The sequence below is a fragment of the Ursus americanus genome, chromosome 8, assembly GCF_024610735.1.
Source record: "Ursus americanus isolate L20-20 chromosome 8, mUrsAme1.1.p, whole genome shotgun sequence".
Lineage (NCBI taxonomy): Eukaryota > Metazoa > Chordata > Mammalia > Carnivora > Ursidae > Ursus > Ursus americanus.
Window position 1 is genome coordinate 48,140,360 of NC_142134.1, and position 23,548 is coordinate 48,163,907.

The 23,548-nt window shown below is 36.2% G+C and overlaps 1 protein-coding gene across 5 annotated transcripts in view; it reads left to right on the forward strand.

The window, feature by feature from the left end:
- Positions 1-21,705, forward strand: part of YIPF7 (Yip1 domain family member 7) — a 44,408-nt gene extending 22,703 nt beyond the window's left edge. For 3 of the 5 annotated variants that reach the window (XM_087864162.1, XM_087864161.1, XM_087864163.1), the window contains 5 exons: positions 6,133-6,291; positions 13,937-14,084; positions 18,427-18,608; positions 19,553-19,596; positions 21,204-21,705. In XM_087864162.1, coding sequence (XP_087720288.1) covers positions 6,133-6,291; positions 13,937-14,084; positions 18,427-18,608; positions 19,553-19,596; positions 21,204-21,355 — 685 coding nt within the window. In that variant the 3' untranslated portion in view covers positions 21,356-21,705. The remainder of the gene's footprint in view (positions 1-6,132; positions 6,292-13,936; positions 14,085-18,426; positions 18,609-19,552; positions 19,597-21,203) is intronic. The other 2 variants (XM_087864160.1, XM_087864164.1) reach the window with 2 other exon arrangements.
- The last annotated feature ends 1,843 nt before the right edge of the window (positions 21,706-23,548 follow it).

Genomic DNA, 23,548 nt, shown 5'->3' on the forward strand with positions numbered 1-23,548 from the left:
TCTCCGTTTGATTACACATATCAACATTGCCCAGAAATCAAGATGACAAAGAGATGGAAATTAACATAACCAAATGGGGAAAACTCAAGATTATATGGTATTGAGCTGATGGCCTAGCCTGCTTCACTTGCTTAGCATTCAAATCCAAGTTGTGATTTGGATACAGTAGCATTTAAATTCCACAAAGCATTCCAATCCACACTGCAAGTCTCAGGAATTAGAAAGGGCATATTAGCTGTGGTAGTTTTATGAGGTACATAAAATATGGAGTCGAGTCAGTGACTCACTAGTGTACATCAAACTCCAGAGATTCGATCTTTTATTCATACAGTGAATAGTTCAATTAAAATACACCCCAAATCAGAAAAAGATGCTAACCATCCTGGCAAAAGACACAGGAATCCAGGGGATAATTATAATCATTAGTCTCCTTCTCTCTGTCTCTGCCCACCCCACCCTCATATACAGGAGCTTGTTTTAGAGATTTTATTTGTTTATTTACTTATTTATTTGAGAGTGAGCGAGCACGCATATGCACACATGCTCACATACGCCTGCAGGAGCAGGGGGAAGGGGGAGATGCAGAGAGAGAGGGAGAAAATCCTCAAGCAGTCTCCATGCTGAGCATGGAGCCTGACCCTGGGCTCAATCCCATGACCCTGAGATCATGACCTGAGCTGAAATCAAGTGTCCAGCTCAACCGACTGAGCCACCCAGGTGACCCTATTGGAGCTTGTTTAAAAAGCTTGCTCAGGGGCATATGGATCTGAAAGCTGGTTGACTGTGCTTACTAAGACCATAAAAATATTTATATTTAAAAATGAGTTTTCTTATTTTAGAATAAACAGGGAGGAGTTTCCTCATTTTAAGTAACTATTCAGACAGGCACTATTTCCAATCACTTATAGCCAATCGTCTAGGTTCTATTTTCTCACTATGTTTTTCTATTTTTTAAAATGGGAAATCTATTCAAATTATTTAAGGGAATAGATATTTTCTACAGAAAAGGTGACAGCAACTGGAAAACCCCCTTTGAATGTTTTTGTAGGACTTTAACAGACTGATACTGAATCCCCAGCTTTTCTGAATTCCCTGAGCTGCTCTTCCTCCAGTGTCTCAAACACAGTTAACAGCACTGCCAATGGCACGTAGTCACTGTGCACCCGCTGGCTCGGCCAGAATCTGGGAATGTTGTATAAGTCAGCTCCCTGCCACCATTCCATAAAACACACCACCATTCAACTGATCCTGTACATTCTGTTCTTACTGGGAATATTTAAAATGCCTGATTTTACTGGCTCACCTGGAGACTGACATAGATAAAATGTTTCTGGGAGTACAGACTACATTTTTTAAATCAACAGGGTATTTTGATTGTCGATCGGTCTTATTGTTGGCTCAGGCTGTTTCAGGTGATGGTGTTGCAAATTCTGAAACCCTTCCTAGTCTCAGGTTCCTGGAGGCATGCTATTTCATCTGGCTATATGAAATATACCCATACTTTAATATTAGTTAAAATGTGCAGGTAGACTTTCAATGACTTGTGCTTATCTGTTGGTACCACCTGATTTACACTCTAGCCCTCCATGTGACACTGGGAGTCAGGTCATCACCTACTGGCTTCCTGGATCAGATTGACAAAGGAAAGCAGCATCAGGTGACCATCATGAAGGAAATCCAAACCGACAGTTTTGGAAGAACAAAACTTCATAAAATATGTAGCTAGTGACTATGTGATAGGACACAGAATGCATATTTCTGTAATCATAAAAATTATTACTGAGTCTTAACAATGAATGTTAAGTCCTGTTGCCTCAGAGCCAGGTAAAAACTTTTCCCCAGCCGGAGACTATGCCTTATCGTAACACAACATCATCCATCTGGAGACTTGTTGGAACTTTATAAATCCAGGTATGGGTGGTGAAAAGGGAAATACTGAAGAATTGGTGAATGTACAGAGGGTTTTTATATAGACCCGGTGTGTGGCCATTGCTTTATCACTTAGAGACAGAAGTCCTGGCATGGGTGTAGTGGAGATTCTCCTAATAGGAAAACAGAACGGTGGTGGGATGTTGTCAGTCAGTTTGGGTGTTCCAAGGAAACCAAAATGATAAAAAGTAAAAGATGATCAGCACAGAAGGCATACAAACTCCTGGCCTCCCATTTATGTTGTTTTCTTTGAGGAAGAGACAATATTTACAAATATAGAAGATGCTTTTCCAGGGTTGTGGAAGGTGTCTAGAACACTTTAGTGTAAGTCTCAAGAAGAAAAGGGCAAACCAATACATAACTCATGCTTACTGATAATTTTTTGCATGCCCAACGCTATTCTAAGTGCTTTATTTATTTCAGCTAATTTAATTTACAATAACCTTATGAGGTCCATTATTATTATTATTATTATTATTATTATTACTATTATTATTATTATATAGCAGACTTTTTTTATGGCTTGGGGATATTGGTAGAAAAAACTTCAGCCCTGTTCAACTGTGATATTGACTAATACTTTTCTTTATTTGGTTCTTATTGGTTCATATTTTTTTGAGGTATAGTTGACATACAATGTTATATTAGTTTCAGGAGTACAACGTAGTGATTAGGCAACTCTAAACATCAATCCGTGTTCATCACGGTGTCACCATGCTTTCTTACAGTGTTATTGACTGTATTCATCATGGTGTCACCATGCTTTCTTACAGTGTTATTGACTGTATTCCCTATGCTGTACTTGTTCTCATGACTTATTTATAACTAGAAATTTGTCCTTTTTAATCCCTGTCACCTATTTTGCCCTTTCTGCAAACTTCCTCACCTTTATAATCACTAGTTTTGTGAGTTCTATTATTATCCTCATTTTCAGATGAGAAAATCAAGGCACAGATGTGAGGTAATTTGCCTAAGATTATAAAACTGGGATTTGAACACAGGCAGTCTAACTCCAGAGGCATGTTTGCTAACCACTGTACTTGGTTTAGGATAAATTTTATCACTGGACTGTTTTTACAAGCAGAAGTGTAACCCCCACAGAGTCAGGGAGCAAAAGAAGAGTAGTATGACCAAGAATGTTGCCAGTTGTCCTAAAGGAATCTTTTGCAGTCATCTCACAGTTGTTTTAAGTAATTTTTACAGGAAGAGAAGATGCCTACTAACAAAGTTCATGTTTAAACTCTACTAGCCAGAGTCCAGGGTTTCTTCTGGTCTAATTCAGTTGACATTTGTTTCATCTGGAATAATGTGCTGAGTTAGATATCATAAAAATTTCAATATGCATCTTCTCATAGAGCTAATTAAGATGCTGTGTAATCAAGGAGAAGAGGAATATTTTGTTTATGTACTCTGCAAAACTCCTATTACTAAATGAAATATAGATATGATATAACCTTACCATCTTAAGTATTGGGTACACTAATCTAGCTCATTCAATTGTCTTTAATAGGTTAATAATTCAGGGCTATAGGGTTAACAAAGCAATTAGTAAAGTGTCCACAATATATGGTTAAGAGGACACTTTGATGAGCACTGAGTAATGCATAGAATTGTTGAGTCACTAGATGGTACACCTGAAATTAATATAACCCTGTATGTTAACGATACTGGAGTTATAATAAATAAAAGAAATAAAAAAAAGAAATACATGGTTAAATAAAATTATGGTTGTTCATTGCAATTTTCGGAAAAAGACCTAAAACCTGAGAATTGGGTTATTTACAGAGTTTGTTGGGTAGAACTGTGGACTAATCATGTGACTATATTGGTATTGCTTAGATTTTGTTTATTGAGATGTAGTGTAAAATGTTAGAGTCCACATGTATAAAGTTATAAGATAAAAAGAGAGAATTTTAATTCAGACACTGATAGCAGATGACCGTGGAAATTTTTATAGGTAAAAACTTTTGAGGTTTCCTTTGTTGAACAGATTTTGAAATTGTACTTTCTTAAATAAGTGGTGGGAGAATTTTAATATTCTGCTTCCATTGTAATAAGGTTGACAGAGACCAAGTTCCTGATGAAGAAGTTTTGCTGGATGAAGGAGCAGAGAGAGAGGAAAGAAAGAGAAAGGGATGGGGTCTAGCTGGTAATGGGCACATTTTTTAAATTTTAATGTGGTTTTCTCTTTGCAGGGACTGGGTCAATCACCTATGCTAAATTCCCTCCTACGTGGAAATTGTTTTGCAGGGAGTAATTGTGAAAGTTACCTTTTCTCAAGCCTGGTTAGTCACACCTGGGCCTGAGTTATGGTGAGGCCAGGACAGTCAGTGAAATAGTCTTGGTTAGATGCTGGCCCATTGAGTCAACTTTACTCCCCCCTTTTATTCTTCTAGGAATGCTTACATTAAAAAAATATATACAGATCAAGGGTGGTTTTCATCAACCAATAGGCCACTCAGGTTCTTATTTATAATTCATTTCTATCAGTACTTTTGATAGTGGTTCTATTTTGCTGAGAAAAAGGGGAAAAGAAGTGTTAGGAATATGCCTCATGGCTAAGGGAACAATAACAGTAATCAGCATATGCCGTGGGGGATTCAAGAAGTATTACACCAGGTCCTTGCTCTTAACGAGCTTACGGTTGAGTTAGCGAGTGATTACATGCATAGATCTCTATTTTGGTAGCTTTATTTTACAGAGGAGGTTATTTTCTCTGTCAGGCTTAATCGTATAAGGGAAGTTGAAAATGTTATTCTTAGACTTCATATTAAGATTAATGTTGGAAGGAAAATATGAAAAACCATTTTGTAAATATTTTAACACAAAGAGATCACAGGGAGCTGCTGCAAAGTTCAGAATCCTGAGCTGTATTTTTAGCTTAGCCTAAGGGGCTCTGATGAAAGAAACTTAAACATGTTAATAAGGACAACTCCTTATGTAGCTCCCCCTTCCTTCACGTAAAAACAATTTAAAATGATCAAGTAACCTCATATACTTCTTTTTTTCCTTCCTTCTTTTCTCTAGCTCTAAGAAATTATGTAATAAGTGTTGTTTTCCAACTTTCTCACACAAATGGTTAAATAAAAAATAAAAACATGGTCAAAAAAGTATCAAAATATCATGTCTCAACAAACTAAATTGCATATTTCAAAAGAAGTAGATTAGGCCAGCCGTAGAATCCTTTTAGGTACTCAAAGATAATTCAATTGGCAGTAATTGGGAATGGCCAAAGGTAGAAGGTCAGTATATGTATTTGTTTTTTTCTATGAATTGAGTCTATTATTGAAATTGTGATTTTTGGGGTGCCTGGGTGGCTCAGTTAGGCATCTGCCTTCAGCTCAGCTCATAGTCCCAGGGTCCTGGGATCCAGCCCCACATAGGGCTCTCTGCTCAGTGAGGAGCCTGCTTCTCCCTCCCCCCTGCCTGTCACTCCCCCTGCTTGTGCTCTCTCTCTCTGTCAAATAAAATCTTTTTAAAAAAATTATGATTTTTACTTATTTGCTTCCACAGATTTATATGGAATGTCATGTTTGGTGATTGCCCTGAAAATCAGTAAAAAAGCAACATTGTATAGTTTTTTTTTTTTAAGATTTTTTATTTATTTATTCGACAGAGATAGAGACAGCCAGTGAGAGAGGGAACACAAGCAGGGGGAGTGGGAGAGGAAGAAGCAGGCTCATAGCGGAGGAGCCTGATGTGGGGCTCGATCCCATAACACCAGGATCACGCCCTGAGCCAAAGGCAGACACTTAACCGCTGTGCCACCCAGGCACCCCAACATTGTATAGTCTTAACAGCGCTCCAGCAGCTTCACTTAGGAGTCCCAACACCTGAAGTTTTCTTTTGTGACAAGTCCTTCAGTCTCCATGAAACTCTGTTTATCTGTAGAATGAGATTGAAACTACAGTTTTTACCTTACAGAATAGTCATTATATGAGAAAATGTGAGGGAAAGTATCCAGCACATTGTACATAATCAATAAGTGTTAGTTGGTAAGGACTGTTCTTCTAGAACCTTCTCATGACCAGTTACTTCATTTTTTTAAATTAAAGGTGAATTTTAAGCAAGTTATTTCTTTCATGGGTAAATACTCATAAAGACTAGGAGAATTCATCGAAGGAGAATTGTAGTTTCCTTCCGTGATTTTGTCATGATATCCCATTCTGCGATGTCTAAAAATCAGTATTTTCCTTTCTCTAGACAACAAGCCAGCGGGCAGCCTCAGCCTGCCTTTGTCCCAGCAGAGATGCTCGTGTCATCAGGTTACGAGGGACAGTGTTTTCAGCCAGCATCCAACCCGGATTATTATTCACAATCTTCTTACATTGACAGTTTTGATGAAGAGCCTCCTTTGCTAGAAGATAAGTGAAGGAAGTGCTATTCATGTGTGTACAGCTAGAATAATAGCAATAATCAGAACTTAATGTGCGCTGCAGCATGCCGTGTACAGTGTTTAGTGTGATCGTTCCATGTATAAACAGGTCTGCCAAACCAAAGTGTATAAACCCTTGGAAGTTGTCTCATGCTTGTGTGGGGAAACATGGATGTAGATGTGTTGCCGTTGCTGTGCTATTAACGGCAGTTATGAAATGTTTCTTCAGTTTGTTAAAGTGTGGACTCCCTGACGGGGTCTAGACAAGAGTGAACACATCTTTTAGCAGAGTGGTTGTATCAAAGTAGAGACCCTTCCCACCCCAGTTAATGAAGCGACTTCATAATAGCAAATTGTACCTTCTGCTATGGTGCCTGGGAGCCAAGAGGGTAGTTTCTCAATATTTCTTTATTGTCATGGAGACAAGCCAGTTTTTTTTCTTCTCTGGCTCAGAGGAGCCCCCTTATCTCAGCTGGGGCTGGCTCAGTGGGGAGGAATACATGATTCCAGTAAATAGCACTGCTGGTGGCAAGGAAACCGGGGACCCTTGCAGTTGAAGGTCCTTCAGGGATTTCAGGCATGTTCCATCCATTGACTTTTTTTTTTTCCTTTTTTAATTCAGCCACCCTACATCTGCTGCTTTTGCTCTTACAGAAAATCAACACTGATGCTAGAAGCATAGGTGCTAGAAAACAAAAACTCAACTAGATTTAAATTTAAGAGCCAAGGAGAAATATGAATAGGTTAACTATTATGCCCTCACTCCTTTGTATGTGGTCAAGTGAAAAGGGATAGTTTAAAATTCCCAATATTTTACATCAAAAGATCAGTGTTTGCCTCATATGAACAGAACGAATCGCTTGGCATTAAAACATTCTTTTCTTTGTCTTCGAGATTAAAAAAAGGTGAAAGATTTAAACCACTCAGAAAAGCACAGAAAATTATATCATAGGTTTGTTGGCTCTTTAGAAACCAGTTAGATTTTGGGATCAGTTATGTTTAACCAATTCATTCCAGTTTGCCTCTGAAATAATAATCAACACCTGAAAATTATAAGCTATCCTCATCAAACACCCTTGATTCCACCATCTCTACTTTAACAAAGAACTATCAGTTGTTATAAAAGTTACCTGTATTCAATACAGAAATTTGGCAAATACAGAAACACCTAAAATTTTGTCTCTATGACATGACTTCCATTAATGACTTGATGTATTTTCTTCCAGCTTTTATGACTGTGTATGTATGAAATAAGTACATGTAAATACTTTATGTAAGTATGTATATATTTTAAGTATAGACATTTAAAAATGAAATACTACATTTTAAAAATATATATTTATAAATACTTAAGAATGGAAGTTGAATCATACAATGGCTACAAAGTTTTATAGTTTTTAAAGTTACCTTATATCAAAAGTATTTCTATGCGTGCATTCTTTAAAGACATTAAATATTATTTGATATATGATATAGAATGGCTTCACAATATTTTATCCTATGAAAGTACCGTAATTTAAACTCACCTTAAAGGCTGCTCCTTGTAATAAGTGATGCTTTGATGAACATCATGGCAAATAACTTTCGTCTCTGCAAAGTCTGTCCTTAGGACAGATCCATAACACTGGGGTTACCGGGTCAAAAGGTATTTATATTGTCAAACTGATCTAGAAAAGGATGACTCCCCTACACCATCAAAGTAGAATATGAGATGTCTTCGTTAATTGGATGGGTAAAAAGCAATACTTTGTAGCTCTTTTACTAGAAAAGTTACACATTTTTTCATGTCTATTGACTATTCTTCTTGTTTTTTATATTCTTTGTCAGATTTCTTATTGGAATCTTAAGATTTTTCCTTTCCTTGTTTATTTTTAGAGATGTTTATATGGTAAAGATATTTATTTATTTATTTTTATTTTTTTTAAAGATTTTATTTATTTATTTGACAAAGAGAGACAGCCAGAGAGAGGGGGAACACAAGCAGGGGGAGTGGGAGAGGAAGAAGCAGGCTCCTAGTGGAGAAACCTGATGTGGGGCTTGATCCCAGAATGCTGGGATCACGCCCTGAGCTGAAGTCAGATGCTTAACGACTGCATCACCCAGGCGCCCCTATGGTAAAGATATTTAATGATTGCCTGGAATAGCAAACATTTTTTTTTTCCTAGATGGTGTTTGCTATCTAATTTGTTAATAGGACATTAAAGCATATAGAAATTTTAATATTTATGTTTTCAACTCTACAATTTTTTTCTTGGTAAATTTTCTTTCTGTTTGCTCATTTGTTTAGAATATATTTCTCCAGCTCTTGGTACTGTTTATATCCTCTTGTATATTCTTAAATTTTTAAATTATCTTTTTGTTTTGCACTTAAATTTTTGACTCATAAAAAATTATTTTAGGTTAGTATGTGAGGTAGGATTTAACATATTTTTCTTTAATGAGTAACAAATTTTTCCTGTAACGTTTATTGAAAATAATCTTTTCTTTTCTGCTTGTCTGAATGTCTCTATTGTGATAATCTAAACTCACATGCATCCTCCCTAATATCTTACTAAATTCAAATAAGAAATATATTAGATTTCCCCTCTGACTTTATATAGTTTAGAGAAAATTCTTAGATTTTATATTCTCTTTGTGATTGTCCCCACCAAATTGCTAGTGTATTAGAGATACAAGAAATTGCACCTAATATAATTTTGCATTTTGAATCTATGAAATTTCTAGATGCTAATTCAATACGTTCTTCAGGCTGGGTGACTTTGTGAAAGCCTCGAGCCTCATCTGTTTCAAAGATATGAAAAAGCCACAGGCAGGGTCTCTAGGATAAGGTGATAAATGTCATTTGCTAGTTTTTATTGAGCATATGCCAAACAGGGTATCATATTATGAAGCTATAATAATTAACATCCTTTGCATAAAAATATGTTATTTGATAATGTGCTTGTTTATTCCTTAAATACTTTGTTGTCTAGAAGACTTGCTTGGTGGTTTTATATAAGAATGATAACTTTTGCTATTTGATTATGTACAATCAACATGTTAACAAATGTATCTTGAAGAATAATAGTCAATTCAAGTCTGTCAAACCAGAAAAATTACTGTGATATTCAGTACTTATATTTGTAGCACAGCCTGATGTTTATATTTAAAAGGCCAGTGCCACAATTTGCATAGAAAACAAAGATATTAATTCATTTTTATAGCGTATATATCATATACTTTACTACCACTAGATGACAGCAAAACAATAAATTGTACATTCAAATTTCACAGCAGTTTCATCTTTTACCGTGTATAATAAGATATTATATTAGGATATCAACAATTAATAAGTACTTATAATCTCATTTGCATACCTGGTAATAAATTTGAAAACAAAATATTATGGAGATGTATTTTGGTAGAAAACACATAAAATCTTTTTTGGTATGACAATATTTAGTAGGTCTTATGTTCACTCACCGTTTCATGACTTTATGTTGAAACATGTGCAGAAGTTAATTATGCCATCAAGTAAATGTTTGAAATCAGTAATAATGTCTCACAAGGCATTTTTCATCTGAGTTTCTTCAGGAATAATTATTATGCTTTTTGAGGGAAAAACGTATTTTGAATTAAAGGCCACTTTGTTGTGGCAAATGCTGAAAACATATTGCTAGCATAAATGTCTTAATTGAAAATAAAGCTTGAAAACAACATAAGGCTTAGGTGAAATTAATTTAAACTACAATATTTCTCAATTTTTAAAATCTTCTGCTTTTTAAAAATCACATTAGGCATTCTAACTTCATTTTAAGCTCGGTGAACTGCTCATCTTCTCCAAAGTGTATGTTCATTAAGAAATACATAACTACACTGTGATAATAAAAAGGATGCAGCATGGAAGTTGAAATGTACATGATTTACTCACTATCAGCCAGTCAGATTCTTTCTTTTCAAGCTAGGGATAGCAATTGCCCGCCTGGATATGAAACGAGTGAACTACATACACTACACTACCGCAGACCAATGTCTGGCTAACCTTTTGAAAATGTCTAGGTCCCTGTTAGAGTAAGACCCCTCTATGTCATGGCAGGCATTAAAGTCCATCTGGTATTCTGTGTATAGAATGTCAGATAGGCAATGTCGGGTGCTATGTGCTACTGTAAACACAGCTGAACTATACTCTGTATCTGACCAAAGACAGTTACTAAACGCTGGGAAGGGAAGTTGAATGCTGCGTACAAATGATGTAGGGAAAAAATCCTTCACGTGGGGGATTGGGCTCAATTAAAAAAAATACAATCATTATGAGATTAGATACACATTAACATCCATATCTATACGATTAAAAGCAAGGTTTTCGTTTCTTTGTTGTTGTTTTATTTTGTGTGGTGTGTGTGTGTGTGTGTGTGTGTGTGTGTGTGCCATTATACCGACCTCTTCCTGTTTCTCCCACCCTCAGTAAACCACTTTTCTACTGTTTCTAGGAGCCTGACTTTTTTTCTCCTTGATTTTAGATTCCACATGATACTTCACAGTATGTCTTTATTTATTTTAATTAACATAATGCCCTCAAAGTCCATCCATGTTGTTGCAAATGGCAGGATTTCCTTCCTTCTCATGAGTGAATATTCCATTGTATGTATATACTGCATCTTCTGTATCTGTTCATCCACTGACAGACATTTAGTTTGTTTCCATGTCTTGGCTATTGTAAAAAATGCTGCATTGAACATGGGAGCTCATATTATCTCTTCGATATCCTGTTTCCAATGCCTTTGGGTATATATTTAGAAGTGGGATTTCTGGGAACATATAGTAGTTCTATTTTTCTTTTTCTTTTTTCCTTTTTTAAACTGGCCAAGTTCAGTTCTCAGGTTATAGCCTCTGGGTGCCACGCATTGCTGCCCTGGGGATTGACCCGCGGGGCTCCGTGCTAAAGCCACCACCTCCGGGAGCCCATGTCCTCCAGCTGTAAGAGGACCTGTTGCCAGCCTGGCCTGGGGAGAGACCACAGTGGGGCAGTTGGAACTCCACAGCCCAATTTTTTTTTCTAATTTTTGGGGAACCTCCATACTGCTTTCCACAGTGGCTGCATGAATTTACATTCCCACCAAAAGTGCACAGGTGTTCCCCTTTCTCCGCATCCTAACCAATACTTGTTATTTCTCGTCTTTTTGATAATAGTATTCTAAAGGGTGTGAGGTGATATCTCATCGTAGTTTGGATTTGCATTTCCCTGAGGGTTAGTGATGTTGAACACCTTTTCAGGTACCTGTTGGCCATTTGCATGTCCTTTTTGGGAAAATGTCTCTTGAGGTCCTCTGCCCAGTTTGTAATTGGATTGCTTGTCTTGGGGAGGAAACATGGGTTCTTGAATCAGATTCTCCAGGGCTGAAACCTAGATTTTCTGTTACTAGTTCTGTGACTTTGGACAAATTCTTAATATCTCAAAACCTCAGGCATCTGATACACAAAATAGGAATAAAATAACAGTTCTAGCCTCATTACATGTCTGTAAGACCAATGCATACAAATCTTGTAGAGCTCACAGAATTCAGTGAACACTGAATAACTGAAAAATAAACTGTTGTTTACTGAATTCGGTAAAACAACAACAACAACCGAACAAAAACCCATTCAATTATTTTTAGTTGAAATGCATTGTTTTTTATGGTAGTTTATCTCTAGTCTCTGCCTTACTCTTATTCAAATTTAAAATGATAGAAGGAGGTAGCCAGCTTGATTATCGGTTCCTAAATAGTGAAGTCATGTACTTCTCCTTTTTGTTTTTGTTTTTTTTTAATAGTAAATTCAGCTGTATGTGCTTTATTTTTTTTTAATGATTTTTTATTATATTATGTTAGTCACCATACAGTATATCCCCGGTTTCCGATGTAAGGCTCGATGATTCATTAGTTGTGTATAACACCCAGTGCACCATGCAATACGTGCCCTCCTTACTACCCATCACCAGCCTATCCCATTCCCCCAACCCCCTCCCCTCTGAGGCCCTCAGTTTGTTTCTCATAGTCCATAGTCTCTCATGCTTCATTCCCCCTTCTGTACTTCTCCTTTTTGAATGTTCTTTTTTTTTTTCCATTCAAGATACACCCTAACATTTATCTTTACAGAACTGGCAAGAAAAAACTGATACAGTGTTAATATTTCTGTATTCAGTGGATGTCAGATGGCTGGATTTAAAAAAAATTTTTTTTTTTTTAATAAAAATGTAAGAGGGGCAGGATATAGCAGAAGGGTCTGTGAGGTGGCAGTCAGAACTACTTAAAAACAAGGTACTGTGGAAAAAATTAAATAATCTAAAAGAATTTGGACTCATGGGCACTGAGCCCCACTGATTCTGAATATTTTTTTTCTACCACCCCATTCAGAAAAGGGAAAGGTTAACTTGTCTCAAGAATTTAATCTTTAAGGACACAGACTCAACCACACCAGCACTGACCTTATTAAAATACAGGTGCAAGAAAGAGCCAACCTCTTTTCTCCTCTGTGGAGTTTCAGCCAGTTAGCATAGAACTGCTTTTCTCATCAGGCAGGGTGGAAATAAAATCCCGGATCTGGGCTAAATATCTTTAGTTTAGATGATACTGCTAATTGAACAATTATACCATGTTTGATATAAGTATGATAAGATTTCAAAAGTGCTGTTGCAGGATTTTCTGCCTTCAGTGCCCACAGTTCTTGGTCACACCACTTTGCAGAATGAAGAGGTAGACCAGATGAAGAGTGGTGGGCAGCAAAACAAAGTTTATTGAGCGATAGCATAAAACTTCTGGAGAGGGAGGGGGCCCAAGAGGGTTGCCCTTTGAGTTTCTAAGTTTAGGTGGTTTTATGAGCTCTTTTGCGGAACTATCTTAAGCAATCAGGGTTACTGAGTCTTACCATTCAGGGCTTTGGTCATCTATCTGTCTACCTATTAGGTTAATGTCAACATGCTGATGGTCTTTTTTGCAGACAACTGGGGGCTTTTATCTTAACTGCCCCTTGCCTGTGATAGTGACAGATGCTCTGTGGTTAATTGTCTTATTTTAGGACATTTTGCAGAAGTCATTTCTGCAAAGGTTACAAAGCAGAATGCTAGTGTAGTCCTGTCTAAACTGCAAAACAGGATGTTAGGGCTGTTTTATTTTAGCTGTCTTGACTCCATATTATCTTTTTGGGGACCCTGGACCCGACTACCTAACTGTCTAACTAACTCCTAACAGCATTATCAAGGGAAAATGGGGGAAAGGAAATATCTGAATAAGCAATAGGATGGGACTTTTGGTCTGTTAGTTACTATTTTATTATTTTATTTTATTTATTTTATTATTTTCCTTTTTTACTGTAGAACGTCTATTTCCCAATTTTCAACTAGATTTTAAGCTTATATTTGGTGCATAAGGCAGGAACATTTTTCTTTGATGTAATTATTTCTCTAAAATATTTCTTTAGTTCCTTGTTTGGGAACAACAAATCTTTGTTGTTTTTGTTTTTTAATTACTATATATTACATAAAACTTTAGATTTTTAAGGTGTAACAATCAGATTAAAGTGCTAAGTAAATTAACCAGATATGTTAAATTTAAGTAAATATTATTTATGTTTATTTTTTATATTTATATTGTTCCCCTTTTTTTTCCTTTTTGCAGAACTTGGAATCAGTTTTGATCACATATGGCAAAAAACCTTGACCGTGTTAAACCCACTGAAGCCAGCAGATGGCAGCATTATGAACGAAACGGACCTCACGGGGCCCATCCTATTTTGTATCACTCTTGGAGCCGCCTTGCTTCTGGTAAGTCAGCAGTAAGCCCCAGATTTTAATGTGTGTCCTTTCAAGTGTCATTTTTTAAGAAGTGCTTGTTAATACAGAAGAAAATGTGTTACTTTATAAAGTGTAAACTGTTTGATTTATAACTACTTTTTTTTTTTGGGGGGGTGAGAGAGACATAGTTAATCGAACCATAGTGACAAAGAGAAATAGCCCTCAAGTATTATAACAGATAAAATACAAATGTAAACAGAATTTCAAAAATCAAATCACCAAGCAAGTTTTCAACAAAGCAGGCGATCCCTTGTGTCTTTCTTGTTATTTAGGAAAGATTGTCTATCTGAAAAAGTTGAAGGAGCACAGGAATTTGGGAAATACAGGCCCAGATTTTATTTCTTGTTTTCTCTGACATTTCTGTTGTGACACCAGAGAGAGCACTTCTCTTTGGTCATCATGGGCTTTGCTGGGGTGATCTACAGAATATGTCAAATACTCTGTGAGGTAGGAGTCTGAGATGAGTCTCCTTGTTTCTGGTTAGGTTATTATGACTACATTAATTTGCAATGATAACCAATGATTTATTTAGTCAACCTACATATTTCTCTAGTATTTGAGTTTTCTGCTTCTTATAAAGGCATTTTTTTCTTCTGACTTTGCCATTTGTCTTGTGAATGGGCCTCTTTAATTCTTTAAATCTGGAGTAATGAGATTGAGTCCCCAAAGAAGTAAAGAAAAACACATTTCCACCCAAGTTAAGTTTAGAAGACATTTCAGCTCATACTTTAGAAAAGTGTTTCATGTAAAGAAAAAGGAAGAAAAAGAGAAAAGGTCTATGATTTTAAACCAAGGGGATAATGGTCATGTGTTAAAAAAAGAGGATGAAAAAGATGGTCCGTACAGTCTGAAAAGTACAGTTTCATTAAGGCATAAAGAGATGATCTTGACAGGAGAAAGAATACAGGAAATTAAAAATTCTAGGAAAAGCCCTTAAAATAACTATTCAGTCCACTTCTCTGTCTCTTGGCTATCCACTTTCCATGTGTTTTTCCTCCAATGTAGCTACAGTTTTCAAAAGTAGATGTAAAATGTATTTGCAACTAAATAAATTTTTACTTTTCATTTATTAATTCGCTTTATACCAATCAAAATACTGATAGCAATCTAGCTTCTGCACAGTGATATGATTAATAATCACATCATATTTATCCAATACAATAGTATCTGGTGATAGCATCTTATTTCTTCCTTTGAACTACAGCAAATGCAAATACTCTGTAAATCAAACACTATTTCAACTACAATTGTAATTCAGTCTCTAACCTCCCTTCTGTCTTTGTCACAGTAATTTGATAATCTTAACTACACTAAGTTAAGACCATGTCAATTAATCAAATAGTCAGAAACAATCAATTTAATATATTAACCCATATTTTTTTTCAAGTGATTTCTGAAATAAGAGCTGTTTGTTTTCTTGTAGGAAATATTACCATTACCATCCTTTAAAGGAAAGCATTAATCCCATTAAGATATTTTTGGGGTGTATAATGTTAGTCGGAATTATTTAAATATCCTCTTTTTTGTTTTAAGTACAAAGCAATATAGGCAAAGAACTCAACTGGAAGTGAGAAAATTGGATGTACCCCTAACTTTGCCTCTAGGTATGATCTTGAAATTTTTGTTTCCTATTTCTTCGTTTCTTCATTTTGATGACAAAAGCATTTATGTAAGTTTTTTTTTAAGGTTCCTTTCAGTTCTAAAATTTGGGAAAGTGCATATTTTTTGAAACATTTTAAGCAGACATTGTCAGTTTAATTTTACCATTAGATGTGGTTATTTCAGAATTGATGCTGATACATGTAGAGCAATGAGGACCAAAAACAACAAAGAATTACCCAACTATATACTAATGAAGGCAGATTTCACTCAGAGTCCTTTGGAAGCTAAACTAACCATGCCCTGGATATCTAGAATTAAAACATAAAAGAAAAGTTTATGGGCTGTTTTATGCATTGTACTAGAGAAAGCAAAACTAAATCCAAAACAATATTCAAATTGTTCATTTTCTCCAGAGACATAAGACTCATAGTCACATACTTATGGTTTTAATGATTTATGTTGACATAAGGCACGACACAGTATCTTTTAGCGGACTTTCTTCATGTTGAAGGAGGCAAACCAGAAAACACAGCTTCAAAACCATAAACTTAGTTTTGTTCTTGCTCTCAAAATTATTTTCACCCCCAAAACAAGGAAGATAAGTGGTTTAAAAGTATGGCTTCGTTTAATTTTTTTGGTACATCTCAGACTGTGATCTGAAAAAGGAGCATGCATGACCAATGTAAAAGCATAATCAGAGGAATAATGAGTATTTCAAATCCAGATATAGTAACAAGGGTGGTATAAGGAGGACCTGAAAAGTTTTGAGGTTAAAAAGAAATGGAACATTTGCTTTCCATTTCAGTTACAAGCCCTTTTAAGAATTTGAAACAAATTAAAAATGACAGTGGCCCCTTTCAAATGAAATTACAACTTATAATGGATAAACTAACAAGAAAGGAGATGAAGAGAGAAGTCACTAACTGATACCGAAAGGGACAGTTTTACTAACAAATTAGTTTGTCCACCCTCTGTATACCCTCCCCCCATTTATAAAACTACTTGGAGTCCGGAAGGTCTAGCTTTGTGTCCTTTGGTTGTGGGGAAGTTGCCCTTCATCGTTCACCATTGCCATTGCCATTCACCTCTTCCTGCCTCAGAATTATTCCATCCAACTAAAATGTTAAGTAGAATGTTTCTCTAATACTCGAAAGTGATTTGAAATGGTCACTATTTTCCAAGTAGAGCAAACTCACCCAATAGAGCAATAAATGAGGGCATTCTTACTCATGTCCATTAGCATTATTAGTATTATTTCACAAGATAGCCATGAGAATACAAAAGTTACTCAATAAGAACTCATTATGGGTAATGCAGGAGGGAATTCTGCAAGCGTAGCCCAGGGACATTTTGTGAAAGGACTTGGTAGTGACCAATCTCCCCAGCTGTGAAGAGGAAGAAGAACTCAAAATTGCTAGGCAATTTTGAACATTAAAATGATCATAATATTCTCCACTAATTAGTTGCAAAGTAAATATCTCTTTACTCTGTAAGACATAAAGACTGTACAGATAACAGACATAGAGAAGAAAACATGACAGCCTAAAAGCTCACTCTCTGAATTTATCAGATCCTTCATTGTTTTGCATGGTTCCCATGAAAAACAGAGTCAACTTATTCAATATTTATCTAGAATTTCTAATCAGTTTAATGTAAATAGAAAAATGAAATGCATTCTGTACTGAGGCTTTGGCATCCTCAGGTAGCAAACATTAAAATATCCCCTGTTTAATCAATAGTAGTTTGTGACTTTCTCTGGGTGAGTTTAATGGGGACTATTTCAGCTCCCAATCCCTTGTGCCTGTGGGAGATGGCTATTTTTATGAGTCCTAAGAAAATCAGTGTTGTATCCTGAACACTATTGATTTCACTTTAACAGTACTTCTTTTATGATTCATTACCAGTTGGTTTATATAAACCAGCTTTTCATAAGGTATGTTCAGTTAAACTGGTAACAGGAATTAGGAAAACAAAGGATTCTGTGGTCAAATAAGCTTGGGATATGGTAGGTTAAATATGGTTAAGTAAGTCCCATTATTTTAAGACTTGTGAGAGCTCCTATAGATGTCCAGAATCTTATTTTAGAGCCAGACTGGCTAGGTCCAAAGCCAAGTTCCACCACGTAACATTATTTTATTTTGGGCAAGTTACATATTCTCTGCACCTTACTTTCCTCATGGGTAAAATGAGTATAATAATGGTACCTATCTCATAAGTATGTTGTATGGATTAAATAATTTAATACATGTGAAATGTTTACAATAGGACCTAACAGTAAATCCTATAGATATTTGCTAACATAACTAATTTGCCTTCTAAAATCTTCAAGACAAAATTGGAATTTTTTTCATTAATTCATTAATTCATTTAATTATTTAACAAATAGGGGGAGAAAATATATTCTTACTTATGTCTTGTACTTCAAATAGGTGATCTATGATTAAAAAAAAAAACCTAGAAATTTTTCATCTTTTCTGTGGCATGCATGTGCCACCCCAAATATAATCAGAAATGTTTGTTTTCAGGACCTGAATTCATAAGATAGCCAATGTTTTTTCCAGAACTCCCAGTTTCCTGGTAACTGTACCGGAAAGACATGAAACAGTGTTGAGCTGATTGATAGAGTCTAAAATGCTCTCTGTTCTGTTGACATTCCAATTTCCTCTTGATGTTTGTTGTGTGTTCACCTGTGTTCTTCCCATTGTTTCAGGCAGGAAAAGTTCAGTTTGGTTATGTGTATGGCATGAGTGCCATAGGTTGCCTAGGGATTCACGCCTTACTAAACTTGATGAGCTCTTCAGGGGTGTCTTACGGCTGCGTGGCAAGTGTGCTGGGTTACTGCCTGCTCCCCATGGTCATGCTGTCCATCTGCGCCATCTTCCTTTCACTGCAGTAAGTGTCTGCGTACGCTAATGGACCACACATGCACAGTCCTCTCTCAAGCTTGCCACACCAGGGTAACAGTTAACCTCTTTCTGATCTTTTTGGGAATGGAATTGGGGAAACTTTCGCTATTAAAAGCTACACACAGATTCAGGAAAGTAGGTCAGTTTTGGCTCAGGTACTGTTCCTATTTGGATGGTTCGAACAATAAATTAAACCAAGTTATCTGTGAAAGTGGCACTTTGGAAGTTGTTGCAGTCTTCAATATGAACTATTGTCAGGCATAGTAGAATAGCTACAGAAAATTCACTTGTTTGATTTTGGAAGAGGAAGTGCCTGGTGAACACTGAAAAATTGCTTCAGTTCCCAGGCACTCTGCCTTCTAGGCGGCAAGCAACTGTTCTTTCTCAGCTGGGCTCCTTGCAGTGAAGAATTCCCAGGAACCCTGATGAGGATATTAATGCCGAAGAACTTTATAGCATATATGCTCAGCCAATAGAAATTTTTTTCTTCTTTACTTCCTGGGCAGTTAGGATTTGCAATTCAAAACTATTAACGAGGATCCGAGGATCCGGTAGATATGTTTCTGTTGAGCAGTTTCCCAGGGCATATGCACATTCCTACCACAGTTTGGGGAGAGCAAGTAGTTACTTAGTCCTTTGTCCCCTATGTGCTTTAAACCCAATAAACATTTGCCATCAGCGCTCATTCTTCCACATCCAAAGGAGGCACAATTTACATTTTTTGGATGATTCACATTTTAGATTATTAACACCACATCGCATAGCATATTATGTAAAGAATTTACCAATGCCAAAGACAGACATTTTAGGAGAGACTTTAAAAATTTTGTTTAGATATCTCATATAGTTTTTCCATAACATTATTGAGAATGACTTAGTTGGAAATGTTTCTTTGTTTTAATATGGCCATTTATTTATTTATTTATTTAGCTCGAGTGGGAGGGGCAGAGGGAGAGGAAGAGCAAGAATCCCAGGTGGGTTCTTTAGCAAGCTTTTCCATTTACTATGTTGTTTGGTACAGACATTTGACATATTAATACGGAGTTTAGTTCTACAACTTCTATTTTGTTAAATGCTTTTGCTGAAGAATGCTATAATGATTTACCATCTAAAAATTTTAATTTTAAAACATTGTTTCCAGCAAAGTTAAGGCTTGGAGCATCTCAAATGACTCCAGATTATTAAGAGGAAGAAAATAAAAACTAAAATGAGATTTTGAGAATCATCAGAAGTCTGGACCTTTTTTCATTAGATAGTCATTCTGAAATGATAAAGGATGATTTAGAAATCTTTTAAATCATATTAAAGAAGAGCAAATTATCCAACCCCTAAGACTATTACACTGAAATTTCCTTTCTGATTATATTACTATATCTTTCAAATAAATCATACATAATTTTACGTTTTTGTTTGTAAAAACCTGTATATTAGGTCGACCTATAAATTATTCCTAATAGATGTTAATTAAACCAATGCATATCATATTGGTTAGAGTGCATTTTAAATATTTTTAGTTTATTTATAATCCAAAGCATCATAAGCTATATTGTAAGTTTTTCATTTGTTTTTCTTTGGTTCAGTTATTAAAAGTAAATATTTTTGTTATTCTCACAAATAATAAACATAATTCTCAACTTCTGATTATACTAGGATTGAGTGAGACAGTGTAGTTTGATGGTGAAATGAACAATGTGCCAATAGGAATTAGGAGGTCTTAACCTAATGCCCATTTCACTATGTAATTTTCCTTTTGTCACGTCATTGATCTAAAGCTGGGGACTAGATATCTCGTGATCTTTTGTAGCTCCTGTAGCTTGTTTTTCTAAATAACACATTCTGTTTTGCACATAAGGAAAGAAATTCAGTCTTTACTCCCACACCATCTCTTTTATCCTGATGGTGGCTAGACTAACTACCTTATTTGCCCATTTCTTCTTAAAGAGCCAATTGCCTCCACAGTTATTTTTGAACATATCAATTTGAACAAATCCATTCGAATATTCTAAAAAATCCACAATACACCTACAAAAGGAATCTTCAGCAATGAGGTGGGAGGCCACACACATATTTGTGTTCTCTACTTAAACTGTGTCAGGCTTTGCTATCTCAGACAGAAACCTGAAAAGCAGACGTGGGAGCAGTGGGGATGAGGCCCCCTACTGGAATGCAAGTCCAGTTATCTTTCTTCTCATATTGTATATCAATTTGGGAAGACAGTGTAGGAAAATGAATCTGTAACTATAAAAAAACAAAACAAAACAAAACCCTAAGCATAGTTTTTATAAAAGATTTTCAGGAGTTGGAATTTGGATGTTGACAGTTGAGGGATCTGCAGGTGAATTTTTGTACTCCTATTAGTTCAAGTTTTACTGAAGTATAAAATGTTTACCTCTTACGGGAATTTGACTCACAAATTTTCAAGCTGGCCAAGGCCTTTGACTTCATTCAGTTCCTCACTTTCATTTTGCAAATGGAGAAAGTAGTTATAAATATTGTACCAAGGGCATTTCAGGGACAGCTCTGATTCAATAATCTCTTTTTCTCTTGCTATAAGGTAATCATCTCTTTGTCTTTGCTGTAGGGGCATCTTTGGAACTGTGTTGGCACTGGTCGTTGTTGGCTGGTGTAGTCTCTCAGCTTCCAAAATCTTCAGTTCAGCCTTGGGCATGGAAGGACAACAGCTTCTCATTGCCTACCCTTGTGCCTTACTTTATGGACTTTTTGCCCTCCTAACAGTTTTCTGAAGAGTATTTGAGATGGTGTTTCAAGATTCTATTTGTTTCCTGTTCACATTATCCTGGAAATGTGTTAGCATTCAAATTTGGTAATATGATTTCTGCTTTATTGCTGTTGAGAGAATAATAAGCGAAGAGACAAAACAGCACTTAAGGATGGTACTTTAATAATTTGTTTGGTTTGAATGATGTTTTGCTTTTCGGTTTGGTGCATTAAAACATTTTAAAATACTTTAAAATAAAAGGGGATATAGTTGTTGTACTGATGCTGTACCCTGCTTTTCTCAATGGATCTGTTTTTAAGAAATTGTAAGTAAATAAAATCATATGATGACTCTGTAAAGTAAATCAATGGTGAACCTTTTGAGAAATGTTCGTGACAATTCAAGCTATGTTACATGGTTAAGGTCACACTACGTAGCACCTTTGGAGAATTACAGGGGAGGGTTATATAGGGTTTTATTTACCTGAGAACTCAAAGAACCTCCTGCTTTTCAGTTCATTTACTGTAACAACTGTTCTTTTATCCCATTTGAACAATGTATTAACTCACCACTTTTCAAGACTTCTTTCTTGGTTTAGATGCCGTGGTTCATTATTATAATTTCTTTCTCTCATATGTCCTCAGTAACCTTACTGTTTGCTCTCTAAACATACACATGTGATGAGAGGAAATCCCACTTGTTTCACTCTAATTATATTACTACATCTTAAATGGTTCCACAGTTCTGCCTTTTGAATCTTATGACATTATCCTACTGAACTTGCTTTCACACCTTCCGAGATGATTATATCACACCACTTCTTCAGGCTCATACCTCCAATGCTCCTTCCGCATTTCTCACTGTTGGTTGATGACCTTTCTTTGCATTTTTTTGAAAAATTAAAACATCTAAAAGAAAAGTGCTGCAGCTTCCCACCAACAGAATATATATATGCATATGTGTACGAGTGTGTGTGTGTGTGTGTGTGTGTACTGCATTCCCTTCTGACACTGTCTCTTCTTTTCATGGTCAGCCCTTCCACCTATATAGCTAATGTTTCCCTCTTGATCTACGTAAATTCTGATTCCAATTCCAATGTGTAGGGGTTTTCCCCACACCATCAAGCAATACTCCAACACCAGTTGGATGCCTTCCAATTCAATTCAGTTCTGATACTATCTACCTGGAAATAGTACAGATCCCACAGGCTCAGGGCTCAGTTCACAAGTCTGCTCCTGGCCCTCATTTCAGATGCCAATTCCAAGTCCAGGTTGTCACCTGTACTTCTGACCCACTGGTTATAGATGGAAGGCTCCAATGACCTCTTCCTTGGGTTTAATTAATTTGCTAGGGCAGCTCATAGAACTCAGAAAAACGTTTTATTTACTAGATTGCCAGTTTATTATAAAAGGATATAACTGAGCAACAGCCAGGAGGAAGACATGCAAGGTATGGGGAAAGGACACAGAGCTCCGGTGCCCTCTCTAGGTGATCATTCTCCTAGTAACTCCCCATGTTCAACAACCCAGAAGCTGCGTAGTCTTTCTGAGTTTTTATGGAGGATTTATTACATAAGCAGGATTGATCAAATCATTGGTCATTGTTGATTGAATTCAATCTCCAGCATCTCTTTCCTTCCAGGAGGTTAGGGAGTGGGACTGAAAGATCAACTCTTGGTTCCCTTGGCATCCAGCCCCCAGCCATAGGGGCTTTCCCAAAGTCACCTCATTAACATAACAAAAGACAGTGTTAGGACATTTCAAGGGTTTTAGGAGTTTTGTACCAGAAACGGGTGAAGACCAAAAGTCAATTTCATACTATAACGCACAGTATCACACCTGTCATTCATATCAGAACATAAAATGTTTCATTATCTCCTATCTTAAAATAAAAATCCTTTGATTCACTATCACTTTCCAGTTATGGCCCATTTCTGGAACAAAAATCTTTGAAAACAGGTGTCTATTGTCTCTGCCTCCACTTTATCACCACCCATTCTCTCTTTCTTACAGTCCAACCAGGATTCATTACCCTATTCATTGAGGCCAGCTTTGTCAAATCAGCAATAACCTCCACATCTGGCTAAGTCCAATCAGTCATTCATTTTATTTGAACTTTCACAGGTATTTGATTACCCTCCTCACCAACCCCTGTGCTGAAGCACATCACTAGACTTCTGGGACATCACATACTTTTTTTTTCCTGTC